At 34.5% G+C, this 17,841-nt stretch overlaps 1 protein-coding gene across 14 annotated transcripts; it reads left to right on the plus strand.

Annotated features, from left to right (window-relative positions):
- The first annotated feature begins 10,268 nt into the window (after positions 1 to 10,268).
- LOC112797445 (serine/threonine-protein kinase BSK3) lies at positions 10,269 to 17,841 on the plus strand. 14 transcript variants are annotated; one of them, XM_025840376.3, is made up of 12 exons: positions 10,269 to 11,019; positions 11,165 to 11,298; positions 13,785 to 13,944; positions 14,054 to 14,274; positions 14,392 to 14,527; positions 14,912 to 15,045; positions 15,120 to 15,225; positions 15,366 to 15,451; positions 15,590 to 15,778; positions 15,865 to 16,017; positions 16,733 to 16,809; positions 16,960 to 17,841. In XM_025840376.3, exons 3-11 carry the CDS (start codon positions 13,863 to 13,865, stop codon positions 16,784 to 16,786), a joined length of 1,161 nt encoding a protein of 386 aa, XP_025696161.1. In that variant the 5' UTR covers positions 10,269 to 11,019; positions 11,165 to 11,298; positions 13,785 to 13,862; the 3' UTR covers positions 16,787 to 16,809; positions 16,960 to 17,841. The 14 variants fall into 14 exon arrangements, with proteins under 14 accessions (XP_025696161.1, XP_072092131.1, XP_072092133.1 ...); XM_072236030.1 differs by having other exon boundaries at positions 17,590 to 17,841; XM_072236032.1 differs by having other exon boundaries at positions 13,854 to 13,944.

Consider the following 17,841-nt stretch of genomic DNA (forward strand, 5'->3'; position numbering starts at 1 on the left):
CATCAATTGTAACGTCTTCGACGGAATTCTCCACAACTCTGGATTCTGGTGGAGGTTCGGCATCTCCTAAATCTTCAACCAACTCTTCTTCTTCTAGAATGACAGCTTCCTCTACTTGTTCTAGTATGAAGTTATGCTCTATACTGTCCATTGGAGTTTTTAGTGTCTCCTTCATGCTACATTCTTCATTAGATTCTCCATATGAAGCAATGGGGGTTTGTTGAGTGTCCGAATGTTTGAAAGATAATTGATTTATTGCTTGCTCCAGTTGATGAAGGGTTGTATGAAATTGGTCTACTGATTCTTCGAAGCGAACCTGCAATTCCTGGCTTGATGGATATGGACATGGTGTATAGGAGAGTGGTGTTTCTTGGGAGTAATTGGATTGGCTTTGGGGTGGATAAGGATCATACGGTGGCGAATGGTGAAAGGGAGCTTGTGAGTGTGGTGGTTCGAAGCTATGTTGAGAGGATGGTCTATAAGCATAGGGTGGGGCTTGTTGGTAACTACAAGGGAGTCCACCATATCTATCAGTTTGGCAGGCATTGTAGAATGGTCTCTGTCCATGATATCTTGGAAGGTGTTGTTGCCTCAAGGGTTGATCATATCCTCTCGGCTCCATCCATCTTTGATTACTTAGACCGTGATGCATATTCCTGTTATAGCTTCCATTCCTTTCAACAAAATTAGAACCAAACTCAAAGCGAGAAGGGTGAGAATTCATAGTAGCTATCAGAAATAAGAAGGGAAAACAAAAACAAATAAACAAGTAAAATAAAAATATTTACAATAACCAATAATAAGGCACACATTTGCAATTCCCCGGCAATGGTGCCATTTTGAAGAACTGAAGATTGATGGTTTAGAAGTTATAATAAATTCTCGTTGCAAGTATAGTTTCTAAACCAAGCAATCAACCTTTCTTACAAACGTTTTGGTTGTCACAAGTAACAAACTCAATAAAATTTATAAACCGAAGTATTCAAACTTCGGGTCGTCTTTTCAAGGAATTGCAGGGAGGTGTGTTTTACTATTGGTTATGGAAAATAGTGTTTTGGGTTTTGAAAAAGGTTTTAAGCAAGAGAAATGGGTTGCAGAAATTAATAAACTAATAATGAAGAAATCTCTTGGCAAGGTATGAAAACTGGAAGTCCTATCCTAGTTATCCTTATCAATGGTGATGGGAATTATACTTTTGCTCCCACTAAGTCAACCTTTAAAGTGGACAAATCAATTTAACTCCTAAAGTCATAGTCAACTCTTAAGGAAAGACTAGAGTTATAGGAATCTAAATCAATCAGCAAAAGATATCAATTATCAATCACGATGAGTTTGATAACTCAAGAGTCTCTAATTAATCAACCAAAGCCAAAAGGAGAAAAATCCAAATCATTTATATCATAAATAAAAGAAATAAATCATAGATCTGAAAATACCTCAAATTATTTTAATTAAGAAAATCCTAACATGAAAAGTTGATAAGCCAAATAGGCAACATAAGTAATACAAGCATCAAAGTATCTAAAAGTAAAAGAAAAATACAAAGTAAAAGGAATATTGAACCTAATATGAAGATGAGATAAATCCTAATCCTAATAGAAATCCTAATCTTAAGAGAGAGGAGAGAACCTCTCTCTCTAAAAACTACATCTAAAACCTAAAATTGTGAGTAATGAATCAATGATTGAATTCTGCTCCACTCTCAGCCTCTAATCTGTGTTTTTTGTGCCGAGAACTGGGTTGAAATGCGGTCCAGAATCTGTACCAGCGATTCTGTAATTCTGCATATCGCGCATGTCACACGGCCGTGTCGTCCACGCGTTCGCGTCACTCAGCGTTTTTCGTACCACGCGTGCGCGTCGTCCACGCATTCGCGTCGTTCGTGCAGCTTTCAATCCGCGCAGTCAGGTCAGGCACGCGAGCGCGTCACTGTGATTTCTTCTATTTCGCGCGGTCGCGTGAGCCATGCGACCGCGTGACTTCTCGCTGGTCATCTCCTTAATTCCTTGTGTTCCTTCCACTTTTGCACGCTTCCTCTTCATTCCTTACGCCATCACGGCATCGAATGGTATGAAGAAAAATAAAAATATACAACTAAAAGGTCTTTAGGAAGCAAGTTTTTAATCATAGAATATTTTTAGGAAGGAATTATAAATACATGCAAATCATATGAATAAGTGGGCGAAGACCTGATAAAACCACACAATTAAACACAATATGAATCACAAAATAGTGGTTTATCACCGACACAAACTTGGATTGCTAAACTACTCACCATCTGTGAAAGTCAGTTTTAGATTTGATATCATTGGAGTTGGAGTAGCTTTGCAATCTTGCATTGATGCATTTTAAAGAATATCCTTAATATACTTAGTCTGTGATAGCACCATGCCTCCATCACGTCTCTTTGTTACTCCAATACCAAGAAATTAGTGAAGGGAGTCCATGTCTTTAATTGCAAAAGTCTTGCTTAGCGGCTGAATAATGCTGCTAATTGCATTTGATGAGGAACCTGTGATGACAAGTCATCCACATACACAAGCATAAGAGTAATTGAATTTTTGTTTTCCTCACAAAAAGACTAACATCAGAGCATGTTGGGGTGAAGCCTAAGCCTTTTAATGTTGTTGAGAGCTTAGCAAACCAGGTGCGTGGGGCTTGTTTAACACCATATAGAGAGTGGGTTAACTTGCAAACCACCTGTGAGTCACGAATTTCAAAGCCTCTTGGTTGAGTCATGTAAATTTTTTCATGAAGATCTCAGTGTAAAAAAGCATTATTAACATCCATTTGTCTTATGTTTAGCCTTTAGAAAAAGCCAGAATTAGAACAATCCTTACACTTGCTGGTTTGATGACTAGGCTAAAAGTCTCTTTAAAATCGACATTTAGCCTTTGACTGAACCCTTGGGCTACCAACCTTACCTTGTACTTGCTCACTGTACCATCAGGATTTTGTTTTACTCTAAACACCCATTTGCTTCCGACTGGGGATATACCTTTTAGTAATTATGTTAGCACCCATGTTTGATTCCGCATAAGTGTAGCATATTTCTCATTCATTGCTTGCCTCTAATGAGAAATCGTAAGAGCTTGAGCTTCTGACCTTAGTTCAATCTGTTGACTCACATGTAACTGTTGATTTACTTTAGCTTGAAAGACTCTAGATTTACTAATGCCACTCTTAGATCTTGTTACCATAACATGCTTTTTTATTGTTTGTGAGGGAGGTTTTGATTAAGTATTGGAAGTTTGATACTGATCTGCGGTTGACACGGCCGATTCTTGAGTATCATGATATTCTGAACTAGAAACCCTTGCCAATTCTGGTATATGAGGCATGTAAGGCAAATAGTTAGTAGTGTTTGACATTAAAAGAGTGGGTTGATTATCCAAATTTGGTTGGATTGAGCTATCCGAAGAATTCACCGGTGTAAGTGTACTAGGTGGCGCAGCTGCTAACTTTAGCATTGGAATATGAGGTATTGACGAGGAAGGAATACTGGCTAGTTGAACTGAGCTAGAAACAAAACTAAAACTATTTTTTTTTTGTAGAAAAACACATCTTGAAAATGCACATCTCTAACAACAATGATCTTATCTTTGCTTGTGAGACACCTAAAAACTTTATACCCTGGAGCTAGCCCAAGATATACACATGGTTCTGACTAGAACTGAAGCTTGTGGTTGTTGTGAAAACCACAATTAATCGAACCGGTTAATTAAGTGGTTAAATTGCCCAACTTTGATTCCGAAAAGTTGTAGTGAGAATTTGATGTTGTAAACATCATTTTTAGACTCAGTGGGTCTTTTCGAGTCAGAAAATGTGTTTTCTACAAAAAATTGTGAAAAATTGCAAACTGATAGTTGAATCGGTTAGACTGGTTCAAGTTTGGCCGGTGCTGCACAGGAAAAAATTGAAACAGTCAAAAACCTTAGAAAAACATTAGAAATGAAAAACCGGGCGTTAATTTTAAAGATTTGGCCCGAAGTTAGGCCAAACGGGTTAAAAATGCTAACGATTGAACTGGACCCAAGTTGGGCCCAAGTCCAACATATATAAAGATTCATTTAGTGAACCCTAACCTCATAAACACACACACACATCAGAAATTGAAAGGGGGAGAAGAGAAGAGATTGAACCCTATTCACCTCAATCTTCTCAAGCTCATATCTTGAGCTATAGAGCTCCGATTTGCGTACCGTCAGCGGCTACGAGTTCCTTGTGAAGAGCTCTACAAAATCCATCTAAGAAAATTTAGAGGTATGCTCGAAATCCTCTCAGTTCTTCTCTCCAAAATTTCGGGTACCTAGGGCTTTTGATTAAGTGAGTTTTTGTGATTCTTGGTGTTTAGGTTCACTCTAATCCTTGCTTAGCTTTGAATTTTGGCATCCAAATCTGTTGAAAAAGGTAAGAGGCTTTGAACTCTTGTGAATCTTTGATTTATGTTGAACCCTAGGTTGATTTGTGGTGATTTATATGTATATAGCTTGATTATTGTGAGTTTGGAGCTTGTTGGTGCTTGTTGGAGCTACATTGGTGGTTGGATTTTTGTTGAAAGCTCATTTGGTTCATATTGGGAATCGGCCAAGGTATGATTTCGGTTTCTTCTATGTAGTATATAATATTCATGGATACTTAGGCTAGTGACCCATAGGATAGGATTGGATTTGAATGGTTGATGAGTTGTTGGATGTTATTGTATAATGATGTTTGATGAAATGATGATTTTTGAGTTGATATTGATGATTAATAGTGATATGATGAGGATGAATGACTTGTGAAGTTGAGTAGTGGATTATGTTGATAAATGTGATATTGGTGTTAATCGATTGGTAATATAGTTGGAAAATTGTTAATGAAGTTTGATATATGAGATATATTGATGTTGATGTGTGGATGAGGAAAGGTGAAGGAAAATGTGGTAATTTTGGGGTAGTATGACATGGAGGGTTGATTTTGATGAAAAGTGGAGTTTAGAATGGTTTGGTTTAGTTTTGGTTATGTTTTATAAAGATCTTTGAAAACCATTTAAATTGATATAAAGTTTGAGAAATTTAGAATTTTGTAGAGGGAGTTATGATCATTTAAAGTTGGTGTTGAAAATTTTAAATTTCTGCAAAGTTACAAAATTCTAAGTTTTCTGGTATGTGCGCACGCACAGACTTGTGCGCATGCACACTCTGCAAAAATTATGACCTGTGCGGCCGCACATGCAGAGGCAGGTAGTTTGCTTGCAGCGCTGGCACAGCTGGTGTGCACGTACACCAATGGAAAATTGCAACCTGTGCGTACGCACAGACCTGTGTGCACGCACACGTTAGTAAGGCCAGTCTGTTGGGGGTGCTGGCATAGGTTGTGCGAATGAACAGCTTTTGAAAGTTTTGGTACCTATACGTACGCACAATTTTAAAAATTTTCCTGGGCATGCACACGCACACCTCTGTGCGGACGCACATGCCTTGTTTCTCAAATTTTGCTTCGTTTTCAACTATTTCACCTTCCCGACGAGGTTGTAAGCTCCTATAACACCTTTTTGAGACTTTTAGGCACATTTTTGGGTATTCAACATAGGAGAAAGATTTAAGGGTTCTAGTCACCATTATTTGGAAACAGTTAGTAAACGGAGTAGTAGGTTTCTGTCGTACTGAGGAAGGATTGATGATGTGTGATGAATGGTTGATGGATGAGAGGTAAATTAAGGAACTGAAATGTGAAGGAACAGTGGTTGAACAGAGTCGAGGACTCTGGATGAAGTGATGGATCTATCTTGTACTAAAAATATTTTGAAAATCACTACACTACTTTTCATTGAGATTATAAGACGTTATGCGCTCGGTACGGGCCGAGGTTGGATCCCGCCTGTCGAGGTAGCGGCGGCGGCATAAGAGCAGTGGTTCGTTCTGCTTGCGCTTAGATGTGAGGTCAGAGGTAATAGATTCCGCTCGCATCCCTTCAGATCATCAGAGCGTGTAGGCGCAAAACCTGGACAGTGATCCGAGCACTATATCTCGGGAGTTCCCACACCATGAATCCGAAGGGCAAGATGTGTCGGGTTGGCAGTTGAACCAATAATGTGATATCACAGCTAGTAGGGCAGGCATTCATCATGTGCATTTTCTATCTGTTTGTATGCTTTGCCAATTTGATATTGTTTTTCCTATTTGTATCATATGTCTAATTGCTATTTGAATTAATTGCTATATATACCTATACTTGTGTTTTACTTGTATTGTATATACTTGTGCTTTCTACTGGGTTTGAGGAGGTTCGGAAGGCGGTGGCGATGGATCACATGGAGGTTGGGTGGTGAAGGCTGTAGGGCAGCGGTGTTCAGTTAGAATAGAAATCCCTTAAGCTAGAATGCCCTGTTTAATTATGTTAAGGTTTATATCATTATGTTTAATTGTTTTAGAATGCTTTAAGCTTGAATTCTTGTGATGGATAAGGAGTCTAGGATTGCCTTTGGCGTTCCGGAGTCTTATATCCTACATCACTGGACACTGTTACCATACTGAGAACCTCCGGTTCTCATACCATATTTCTGTTGTGTTTTTCAGATGCAGGTCACAACCCACCTCGGTGAGTTGTCTGATTGGTGACAGGAGCGGAGGATCTGAATATCCTTTTGGAGTCTTTTGACTTATTATGTATATGTCTCTCACTTTCGTATTTTATTTTGCCTAGAGGCTTGTATTTGAGAGAACAAAAATTGTATAAGCTGTTTTACTGTCCGTTTTCATATATGGTCTGTATATGGCTAGCTGGCTTAAAATTTCGCGGGCCGTGGCTAGATTCCTTATGAGATTATACTACTATACTTTGTTATATTACATTTGTTTCTTATGCCTTAAGTTAATAACTTTGCTAGTACGTTTTGCGCTTTTAAAATCCTGTTTTTGAGCTATATTCTTCATCGGGTTTCTAGATATTATTAATTCCTTCTATATAAGATATGTATAACCTTAGAACTGTCGTAACCTTTGATTAACCTTTACTTTACGACGCGATGTAAGGTTTAGGCTAATTAGGGTGTTACACTTGTTGTATGGCCTTGTACGAGGCTAACACAAACAACCAAACACTTTTAGCATATCAAGAGATGAAGATTGTTGCATTAGTTTCTCATAGAGTGATTGCTAATTTAACACTAGAGTAGGTAACAGATTGATGAGCTGGGCTGCAGTGGTAAATGCTTCCCTCTAGAATTTTATAGGCAAATGAGATTCAGCTAATAGAGTTAATCCCATAGTTATAATATGCTTGTGTTTTCGTTCTGCAGCACCATGTTGTTGGTGCACATGCGGATAAGAAAAGTGAAGGATAATTCCTTTTGTTATAAAAAATTTAACTAAAGCATTGTATTCTTTTGTAGTGTCAAATTAAATAGACTTAATCCTTGTATTAAATTGCAGTTCTACCATTTTCTTAAATTGAACAAAGACTAAATGCAGCTGAGATCGATTATGTAACAAGAAAATCCAAATATATTTTTAGAAAGTATTGATAAAATGTAGATAGTATTTTGATCCACTTATTAAAGGAATGGGTGTAGGAGCCCAGATATTAGTGTACAACAACTCTAAAAGTGAACTTATTACAGTTGTAGAATGTAGAAATAGGAGTTGACTAGACTTTCCTAAACAATAAGAATTACAAAGAGAGTTTTAAACAGTAAAAAAAATTCCTCTATCTTTAAGGATCTTAGACACTATATCAGAGGATGGATGTCCAAGTCTCAAATACCATAACCTAAAAATAGAATTATTGCATCTACATTACTGATTGATTTCTTTAAGCAAGTTGGACCAAATGAATATAAACCATTTCTAACAGTTCTTTGGAGAAGAATCTCCACCAAATATTTGTTAGGATGAAATTCAATCTATGCATTATTATCACAAACAAATTTATGGACACCAAATAAATTCTTTCTGATTCCGGCCACAAGCAGTAGTCTTTGTAATTTAAAAATATCTTGAGAAAAAAATAGTTTTAATAATGAACTGCTAACTTTCAAAATACATAAAAAATTTTCATTACCTACAACCACCTATTCTTGAATATTGTAATTATCATATTCTATCATCCTTGAACCTTCTAGAGTCATGTGATGAGTAGCCCCCGAATCTGGATACCAATTTGGGTCATAAATGGTTGAAGATGTGGCAGCTGAGTTGCTCATGGCTACATTTGCTTGAGGTATATTCTGATTCCTTCCAAATCATCGATCAAACCTGTGCCAAAAATCCATACCAGTATTTCCAGATTTTTTACACAATTGACAACTGAGCCTTGAAGAATTTTGATTCTGTTTTCTACCAAAATGTTGCACATTATTGAACCTGCCTTTGTCTCTAGCACCAGAATTACCTCTTGAGTTGTAGCCTCGGCCAGAACCTCTTCCAAGATTTCCATTTTCATAGCTTCCACTGTTATTGTCATATCTTCTTTGATTGGAAGTTTGTGCTAGATATGTTCAAATTGGATCTATCTTCTTGAATTTTTTAAACCACTCTTCTTGAGTAAGCAAGAAAGCTTCTAGGATTCCTACTGAAATTGGATTATCCCCTTGCATCAATAGATGTGATGAACGAATAATACTCTTCAGACAACCCTTCTAGAATTGTTTCAACATGTGCGACATTGTCTATTGGAGCTCCCACCAAAATTAATGAATCCATTGTTTTCTTGATCTCAAGCAAATATTCATTCATTGAACCTGCTTTTTTGGTGATGCTAAGCTTGCTTCTTAGCTATATAATCTTGGGTTTGGTTTGAGAAGCAAAGAAAACTTGCAACCTTGCCCATATGTCATGAGAAAATGCACACCCAACCATTCTTGCTATAAAAGAATCATTCATAGATGCTAATAGACATGATTTCAGCAAGGTATCTTGCCTTTTTTTTTTATTTCTAAACTTTGTTAAACTTTTTTCAGCTGTTGCATCTATTTTATCTGCTGGTGTCTTGAATTTTTCAAGTAGATTAACTTCATTGATGTGATTTCTAAGCTCAAACCCTTCAATTGTTGCCTCAACTTGTTCTTTCCAGAGAAGAGAATTTTTTTCCATCTAGTCTAATTGTTATTGATTGATGAATGTATGAACCATTTATTTTTTACTATTAGTATTGATTTGTGACTGATCTATTGGTGTTATTATGGGGAAATTTCAGCTCAAACGCAAACACGTAAATGTTAGGCTACAAAACAGAAGAAAATGGGGTATTAGAATTTTGGTTTCAGGTTTATGGGAACGATTAACTAAGAAGATAAGATGATTTAGGTGGCTCTAATACCATAAAAAGTATTAGTGACTTACAGGTAGTAGAGCTTAGAGAATAAAGAGAGAAAGAGAGAAGAGAAGTATTGGAAAAAAAATGAATAAATTGAATGAATACTGTTTACACATAAATTTAGCTAATATTTATAGCTCTACCTTATTATTCATTTAATACAGAAAAATATAACTAACACAGATTTACTTATATAACTAATTATAATTACCTAACTAATTATAACAGTAATCAACTCTAACAATTTTTACACAGTGACTACGACTAACTCAATTTCATTATATGCTATCTCTTTTAATTTGATTTAATATTTATGAGAATAATTGAAACAAATTTTATGATCGTTATTCTTTTAGCTTATATTTATCATTCTCAATTCAAATGAATCAAAATCAAAACAAAAAACGTAAAGGAAGAATAAATATAAAATATCATGTGTATATAAAAATTAGATAGTAAATTAATTATTATATATTTATATATATTAATATATATATTTTACATTCTTTTGATATATATTTATATTCTACTCTATACTTTATATAAATAATTAATTTAATATTAATTTTTAATGTATATATATTATATAATATGAGATAGTTGAAAAAAATATTTATGTTTTTGCTAAATTTCAAAGTTACACAGTTGGAGTGTTTAAAACTTAATACATTATACATATGACAAAAGAATAATCTTTAATTCAATGCTTGGGGAGTAGTTGTGTACCTTCCTCTTCCTTTATTATAATGAATATAATTTTCTTCATGGGACATGGATAATGTATACATAGACACATCTGCTTCACTGGCTTGAATTTGTCATATTTGACTTTCAAAATCTTTAAGCCCATACCAAATGATTTAAAACCTCCAAAAATGATTGGCGGTGGAATTGAGAAAGAAAATGATGTACAATTTTAGAAAATGAAACTCATAATAATGATGAAAATGAAGAAAAATTCTACAGACAGTATACAATATTGAAAATAAGTGAGCTTTCTTAATCAAATCAAGTAATTATTTGGATTGGTATGTATTTAATTTTAATTAGATAAGGTTCGTTGGTCATATAGATTAAACAATATTATATTGCTATGCAATATAGATAGTCAAATTATTATATGATAGTATTATTTAATAACATTTGGGATTATATATCAGCACATGTATTATAGTGGTTTGCATTGTTTCTTTCCAGTAATAAAATAGGTAAACACTACAAGAAACGCGGGACTTAGCAGCCAAAGATTGTCGGCTGTTGTCCCAAACCGCTGCAGCTTCATTGAATTGATGCGGTTCCTGGTGCGTAATTAAGCTCCGCTCCAATTGTTCTGACCTGAGGCGGTTTTGGCATTCACCGCATCAAATAACCCTGGAGAAGAGGGGTTTTGTTTCCCTAAGATACCCAAAGAAAAATTTAGTAACCATAACACTTCAGTCTTTGGCGCGAGAACCCCAGCAGCGCAAAGGTGAGTCAAGCACTGGTCTCCTCCTCCGCCGTCGTGGCTCTTCCCTCTGTCAATTCCAGCTTGCACGTCCGCTTCATCGTTCTTCCCGGTCACCAGTCTCCTCCCTTAGCCATGTAGCTCCCGTGCGCGAAGGTAAAGTGGAAGGGGTCCGAGTCTTCTCCTTCTGCCGTGCATGTCCGTGACGTCGTCGGCGTCCTCCTCAGCCATCCGTCCCTGTTGTGCGTTGCCGATCGCAAGAGACTCCCCTCTCAGTCGTATGTTCCCCTCCATTCTCCCAATTTAATTTTGGTGGCTGTTGGTAAATTAATCTTGCATCTGATCCTTGTGACTTCTGATTTAATTTGTCCCCAATTTAATTTTGGTGGCTGTTGGCCAAATTTTTCTTCCCCAATTTAATAGCGGACAGGGAAGGGAGTGACCGCGGCGACGGATAAAGGGCGCGTGCCCGACTGAAGAAATCGGCTGTGGCTCCGTGAACGACAAGCGGCGGCCGCGGTAATCGGAGGTGGCAGATCCTCTCCTTAGTTCCCTTGGTCTGTACTCTCCGTCTCTCTCTTCCTGTACATTTTGCTTTTTTTTTCGGTATTAAAAGGATAAGTAAAGAAGCTGTTGTTGAACTTAGTTTTAGGGTTTTGGATTACTAGAATTGTGCTGATCTTTGCAATGAAATGGTAAAGCTGAACCTAGACTTGATGAAGTGAAGATGATGATTTGTGTGTGAGTTGAAACTAATTAATTAATTATGGGTAAATGGTTAGAGTCTGTTCCATAATGTGTCATCATATTTGATTAAATGCTTCCATTTTGCTTCATTTTGATATGATCACTTACTTGATTTGGTTTGATTCACCTATTTATTACCACTTTGAGCTGAATTATTATTATTATTGAATATCTCTGAAGATGACATAGATACTAAGAAATTTATCTTCTGATTAGGAGCCTCAACAATTTTGATTCATATACTTTAAAAAAATATATTTAAAAAAATTTGACGATAAATTCATATACTTTAAAAATATATATTTAAAAAAATTTGCAACGCACTTATAAATTTTAAGAAATAAATATTAAATAAATTTCTCTGAAAAACTGTAACAGTAACTTTATAATTCCTTGAATAAAAAAATGAATTGTATCTGATTTTATGATTGTTACTAATAACAACATATCATAATTTTATACTCGAAAAATTTAGAATTTAATTTTTAATAAATTCTAAAAATAAAAAAATTAACATAAGGTAAATATAAATAAAAAGATGTCTATAAAAATCAAGTAAATTTGAAAAAGATATACAATAATTCATATTACCTCTTTTTATTCGTTTAAAGTTCTGAGAGAAATATTATGACTCTCTAAACTTATAAAATTGAGTATTTAAAATTTTCAACCACTTACTAGTATTTATATTTTTTTTTATCGACCTATGAGGCTATGAGCTTATCACAATTTAAAAAAAAATTATTTGATACTTTTAATTAAAGATTTATTAAAGATTTTTAACTTTATTATAACATAGTTCGCTAACTTAGTTATCCTATTACTCGTTTTTAAATTAGAATTGTTAAATTTGTTCAAATCAATTAAAACGTTGTTATACCTTTTTTATTTCCTACAATAAATTTATATTAATGTTTAGATTTATGCTCATATGAAGGGGCCAGTAAAATCTATTTTAAAAAATTTTATATAATAATTAATTTATTTATATAATTTTATATATTTTATTGGTCAACTTGATTGATTTATAATTTTATTCCAAATGAAAGGGCCAATAAAATAAAATTGAGAAGCCTAGTTTCATCTTCACTCACCATCATTTTTCTTTATACATTTTGTGCTTCTCACAAAGTTGATCAGTTCAGCTAGAGTTTCATTCCTCCTTTATTGATTTTCTTCAATTTAAAAAACGGAAACTTTTTTATACTTAAAAAATTGGGTTTTAATATTTTACTTGATCTTGGTTGAAGAATTGTTGGGTTTCGGAGGAAACAAAAAAAGAAAATCCCAAGTTTTCTGAGGAAAATGATAAATGGGGTTTGATTGGGTCGAGGAAAAGACTTGAACTTTGAAAAATTCAGACAATTTTCCTGGTTTTATTATTATTTTTTCTCATTTCTTTTCTGGGAAGAAAATGTGGATCTCGCAAAAGCTTTTGATTTGGTCTAGATAAGAGAGAGGGGAAAAGAAGGAGTCAACTTTTTTTTCCCTCTGCCATTGAAGAAGAACTGAAGAAGAATTTCAAAGGTGAAATTGCTTTTTGGGTAGGTTCAAAAAGTGCTGCTTTATTCATTGTTTAGTTTGGCAAAGTAGAAAAAATGGAAAAGACTTTAGGTGCATTTTCTAACTATACTATTGAGTTGACTCGGAGAGAAAAGGGGAGAAAGTGAAATAAGAGAAAAAAAATTGAAAGGTAGATGCAAATAGATGCTTAGATACTATGCTGTCATGTGAAGTTAAATACTCAGCTTCTGTGTGTTTATGATTTCTCCCCCTAACTTTTATGAAATGCATTTAAATGTTTCATCTATGATGGATGTCCTTTTTATTTACCTTTTAGCTTTAAATGCTAAAATTGCTTAGTTGTTTGGTTGTGTAGTATTTAAAGATCATATGGATTTGGGATTATTGCTTTGTGATGATTTTGTTATTACTTTGTGTTTCTATGTATGTGAGATCTTCAATTCTCTTCACCAACCCAACGAAACGAAAAATGTACAAAAGATAATGAAAAGTACTATCATATTCCCTTCTTAAATGAAGCAGCTTTACATTTGTTGGGTATTTTTTTTATGTTGTTCTGATCGTTGTCTTCTCTTCTTGTTAATTGTGAAAATGGTTCTTGATGCTAGTGCTTGGTGACTTTGTTTTGGTTGCTTGAGAGTGATCAAAGGCTATGCTCTTTTAAACCCTTTAAACCTTAAACAAGGATTTTTTTTTTTTAATGTGAGTTACAGGCATTTCTTGCTCCAAAATTTGCAGCTACATATGTTTTTTTTTTTTGTTGGATATTCAGGATATATACAGAAATTCAAATAATTGAAAGTGGAAGAGGTTGTCATCACTTCAAATTTTATTATTTTAGTGAATCAAAATGGGGATTCAGTTCTCCAGCCTCGTGCCGTGCTGCGTATATTCACAAGTTAAGGCATCTGTTATTGAAGTTCCGCATACTGGTAGGTAACAATAATACACTGTTAATAATATTATGGTGCATTATGTTCTGCTCAGTAATTTCAAGAAATTGTGGTTCATAGATGTTTATTGTAACGTTTTCTTTTCCAGGAAATGAAGATAGAAGTGAAGCCGATAATGGGCCTGCATTTCGCGAATTTACATTTGAGCAACTTAAGAATGCAACATCCGGTTTCTCTGTTCAGAATATAGTATCTGAACATGGAGAGAAGGCTCCAAATGTTGTGTATAAAGGGAAGTTGGAGAATCAAATGAGGATTGCTGTTAAGAGGTTCAATAGGAATGCTTGGCCCGATTCTCGGCAGTTTTTGGTAAATGTTACCTTTCTTTCTTAGTGGATTCCAAAACCACACACTGTAACTTTCAATCCTCACATGGTATTGGTCTCAATTTTAGTTAATAAGGATAATTTCGTTTTGTAACTTCAGGAGGAAGCTAGATCTGTTGGCCAGCTTCGTCACCAAAGATTGGCGAATTTGCTTGGTTGTTGTTGTGAAGGCGAAGAGAGGTTGCTTGTGGCCGAATACATGCCCAATGAAACACTCGCGAAACACCTTTTCCATTGTAATAGCTTCTTTCATGCATATGATTTGTTCTTCTCTTTTAATAATTGGAAAACCAATTGGCATACCTTGAATTAATATAATGCTTACTATTTTGTTTTTATCTGCTTTATCACGAGTCAATCCTGGTGCATTGTTGGCGCATAATATGCGATTAGTACTGTCCAATTACTGAATAACATTCATCTTGTTAAGAAAAATCATGCTTTGTACTGTCATATTACAAAATAGCATTCAAACTAAACAAAATATCATAAATAAATCTTCCCAAAGAATTATGCTAGCTTCAATATTTGATGATGATCCTGTTTTCTGGTGATGATTTTCATGAACATACTGCTGAGTCTATGATATGCGAAATAATTGATGTATGTCTCTATATCAGGGGAAACTCAACCGATGAAATGGCCAATGCGACTGAGAGTTGTTCTACATCTTGCAGAAGCTCTGGAATACTGCACGAGCAAAGGACGTGCGCTCTATCATGACCTTAATGCATATAGAGTTCTATTTGACGAGGTAAAATTGTGTCCGCCTTGTGTATGTATCTAATGTAATTAAATTAACATAAATCCTGTGTTAGAATTTTGCAGGATGGTAATCCTAGGCTTTCAACTTTTGGCCTTATGAAGAATAGTAGGGATGGGAAAAGTTATAGTACAAATTTAGCATTTACCCCTCCTGAGTATCTCAGAACTGGTATGCCATTTTTCTTCAGTAGTAGCATTCTGTTGATATTAAATTGAAAAATCAGTCTTTTCATTTTAGAATATACGATCATTAATCGTTTGTAAGAGTAGGATGATAACAAAATTTTAATAACTATTTTTCTTCTGTAGGTAGAGTAACACCAGAAAGTGTAATATATAGCTTTGGAACTCTTTTGCTTGACATTCTCAGTGGGAAGCATATCCCTCCAAGTCATGTAAGTCATGTTACTTTAGGGAAAATCGTGCCGTTGAAGATTGCACAATTTTATTCTTTATATATCCTTTGGTGTGTAGACTTGAATATTATCTGTAATGTGACTAGTATCTCTAATTTTTTGAAAATGTTGGAGCAGGCTCTTGATTTGATTCGAGACAGAAATCTTCAGATGCTGACGGATTCTTGCTTGGAAGGACAGTTTTCTGATGATGATGGAACCGAGTTGGTGCGCTGGGCATCTCGATGTTTACAGTACGAACCAAGAGAGAGGCCTAATCCGAAGTCATTAGTGGCTGCTTTGGCCCCTCTTCAGAAAGAGACAGAGGTTGATATAATACTGTCATTCATTTGACTTCTTCTTTAAGTTTGTCTTACCAATGATTTCTTTTCTCATCTTTTTATTTCTTTTAGGTTCCTTCACATGAATTGATGGGTATCCCGCATGGTTCTACTTTAGCTTCATTGTCTCCGCTCGGTGAAGCTTGTTCAAGAAAGGACCTGACTGCCATTCATGAAGTTTTGGAAAAACTTGGCTATAAAGATGATGAGGGAATTGCAAATGAGGTTCTCTATCTAAATTTGCTATATGCCTCTAAAATTGTTTTGGAGAAAGTTTAGTGTGCTTATGGTTTATATTTTCTGTTTTCAGGATTTTGTGAAGAAAAAAGAGAAATCAGTGTTCTGTTTTCATCTCGTGTTTTCCTTTTTCTTCACAAAATACGAAAATGCAAACCAAAAGCATCATATGTTCTTTTTATATCGACTTATTCAGAAAAACTATTAAGTATTAAGTAATATGTAATATTTCATTTAACTTTTACCTTTTTTCTTTGTCGTGCGCTAATTTGAGTTTTTCTCTGTTGTGATCAGTGGCGGATCTACGGGGGGCCTAAGGTGGCCATGGTCCCCCCAAAATTTAAAAAAAAAATAGTAAATAGTAATAATTAATAATATTAAATTTATTTTTATATATAATATTGAAAAAAATATAAGTTACAAAATTTTATAAATTAAAATAATTAAAAACTGCACTATGTATTAGATATTTGAATTATTGTTGCTCTTGTTAACAAATAGCCCATTCTAATAATTAATAAAAATGGTTCTATTTTGCTAGCCCAAGCCCATACTATTAATTAAAGTAACACTAGTACATTTTTCAAATATTTGTTTCAAGTCATTAGAGGCATCAGTGCCACTTTTCTCTCTCTTTTAGTGGTTTCCAAACTTTTGGTCTTCTACTCTTCTCATTTTAATTTTCTTTTCATACCAAAACAAGACATATGAAGAAAAACCATTGAAGAGAAGTGAACAACAAAATATTAACCATTGAATACACAACAAAGATTCAAAGAGGTATATTTCAATTTTTTTTAAGTTAATAACAATGTCAAGTATTATTTATATTATTTAATGGATCTACATATTCTCAACGTGGTGATGCTACTTATGCTCTTAAATCTTTATTATCATTTGATTTTGTTTTCATTTTGCATATAATGAAAGAAATCATGGGAATCACTGATAAACTTTGTCAAGCATTGCAACAAAAATCTCAAGACATTTTGAATGATATGCATCTGGTTTCTGGTACAAAGTCATTGATTCAACAGTTAAAAGATAGTAGTTGGGGAGCACTTTTGGAGAAAGTTAGTTCTTTCTGCAATGATCATGCTATTCAGATACCTGATATGGGTGCTTCTTTTAGTGACATAATTCGGTCTCGTCGTAAAAAGGATGTTGTCACTGTTGAACACCACTATCGTGTTGACATTTTTACTAGCGTGATAGATTTTCAATTGAAAGAGCTAAATAGTAGATTTAGTGAGCAAGCAACCGAGCTCCTCATATTGAGTACATCTTTAGATCCTAAAGATGCTTTCAAGTTATTCAGTGTTTGCAACATACGCAATCTTGCAAAGAATTTCTATTCTTTAGATTTTTCTGAGCAAGAAAAGATTCAATTGGATTATGAGTTACAACATTATGAACTTGATGTGGTTAAAGCTCCAGATTTTCAGAATTTGTCTACTCTTGCTGAATTGTGTCAAAAATTGACAGAGACAGGAAAATCAAATATATATCCTTTAATTGATAGATTAACTCGTCTTGTTTTGACTCTTCCTGTGACAACAGCAACAACTGAACGGGCCTTTTCATCTATGAAGATTATTAAAACAAGGCTTCGAAACAAGATGGAAGATGAATTTTTAGCAGATTGTATGATTGTATATATTGAAAAGGAAATTGCTTCAAAATTCACTTCAGAGATGATAATTGATGATTTTAGTTCCATGAAGCATCGTCGAGCAAGTTTAAAAATATCAAAATCTTAAAGTATGTAGTTAAACATTGACTTTTATATAATATAATAACTTTTTTTATATA

Source organism: Arachis hypogaea, chromosome 4 (genome assembly GCF_003086295.3).
Source record: "Arachis hypogaea cultivar Tifrunner chromosome 4, arahy.Tifrunner.gnm2.J5K5, whole genome shotgun sequence".
NCBI lineage: Eukaryota > Viridiplantae > Streptophyta > Magnoliopsida > Fabales > Fabaceae > Arachis > Arachis hypogaea.

Coding starts and splice junctions, on each gene's coding strand:
- LOC112797445 (XM_025840375.3), top strand. CDS start 13,863: ATGGGGATTCAGTTCTCCAGCCTCGTGCCGTGCTGCGTATATTCACAA. Junction 14,275..14,391: donor CCGATTCTCGGCAGTTTTTG/GTAAATGTTACC, acceptor TTGTAACTTCAG/GAGGAAGCTAGATCTGTTGG. Junction 14,528..14,911: donor CGCGAAACACCTTTTCCATT/GTAATAGCTTCT, acceptor TCTCTATATCAG/GGGAAACTCAACCGATGAAA.